Raw genomic sequence first — 875 nt, 5'->3', positions numbered from 1 at the left:
GGAGTGTTAGAAACTATACTAGTGCAAAGCGAAGGGGCAGCAAAGCTGGAAGCATTGAATGTAAAGCGTGGGGACCGAGAGAACTGCGACGAAGAAAGTAGCAATTCGGCGGGACGTAAGAACAAACGAAGCAGCGCGCCGTGAGGAAGCTCTAGCAAAGGAGTGGAGCACGGGCACGAACAGCGAGAGGAAAAGAGCAGTTACGCGCAACGGGCAGGATGAGCAAAACGGTTTGAACGGGGCTACGGGACGAGCCGAAGGAGAGAAGTGCGAAGGCGGGGAGGCTAAAGGCATCCGAGAGAAAGTTGGTGAACAAGCGCTAAGTGTGGAAGAGGCTGCGAGATCTGGCGATACAATAGCGGCATCGCTAAAGCCGCGGGACGAAGCTAAAGCAGTCGCTGAAAGTGTGAAGGGAGCCGGTATTTAACTGGAGGGAATCGATCTCCGCGTGGGAACAAAGGGTTTCAAAGGAAGTGTCATGGAAAATGATTCAAGTTCGCAAACGGGGCCCGAAGGGAATGAGGCAAATTGGGAGCGTTCCGAGAATTTGTTCACCATCAAAGAACTCAGGCGGAAGGTGCGAATACACTCCTCCAACAAAGCGAACACAAGCAAAGACCCCCAAGGTCATGCGGAATTTTTCCCCAGTGAGGCAGTTGGGCAGGGTCAAACGATGATCCCCGCGCGAACCCACAATGGCACAGAGGGACTTTCAATTGTCCTTGTCACACGGGACTTGGGAGAAACCAAACAAGTACAGATAGGGACGAGAGGGAGCCAGGCGGGCCAAGTCAACCTGATCGTAAAGGACACGGCCGAGTCGGCTACGCAGAGTAGCCGTATGACGCGTCAAATTGAGTACCCAGACCTCCGGG

The 875-nt window shown here is 53.9% G+C and overlaps 1 protein-coding gene across 1 annotated transcript; it reads right to left on the bottom strand.

The window, feature by feature from the left end:
* Positions 1-442: 442 nt before the first annotated feature.
* On the bottom strand, positions 443-875 carry CSUI_006176 (uncharacterized protein). Its single transcript, XM_068066340.1, has one exon. It carries the CDS (start codon positions 629-631, stop codon positions 491-493), a length of 141 nt encoding a protein of 46 aa, XP_067921684.1. The 5' UTR covers positions 632-875; the 3' UTR covers positions 443-490.

This window comes from Cystoisospora suis (genome assembly GCF_002600585.1).
Source record: "Cystoisospora suis strain Wien I chromosome Unknown contig_3085, whole genome shotgun sequence".
NCBI lineage: Eukaryota > Apicomplexa > Conoidasida > Eucoccidiorida > Sarcocystidae > Cystoisospora > Cystoisospora suis.
Note: the sequence above shows the minus strand (reverse complement) of the source record. Positions and strands in the feature narration are given on the sequence as shown.

Bases quoted from the DNA above. Each gene is read 5' to 3' on its own strand.
- CSUI_006176 (XM_068066340.1), bottom strand. From the start codon at position 631: ATGACCTTGGGGGTCTTTGCTTGTGTTCGCTTTGTTGGAGGAGTGTAT.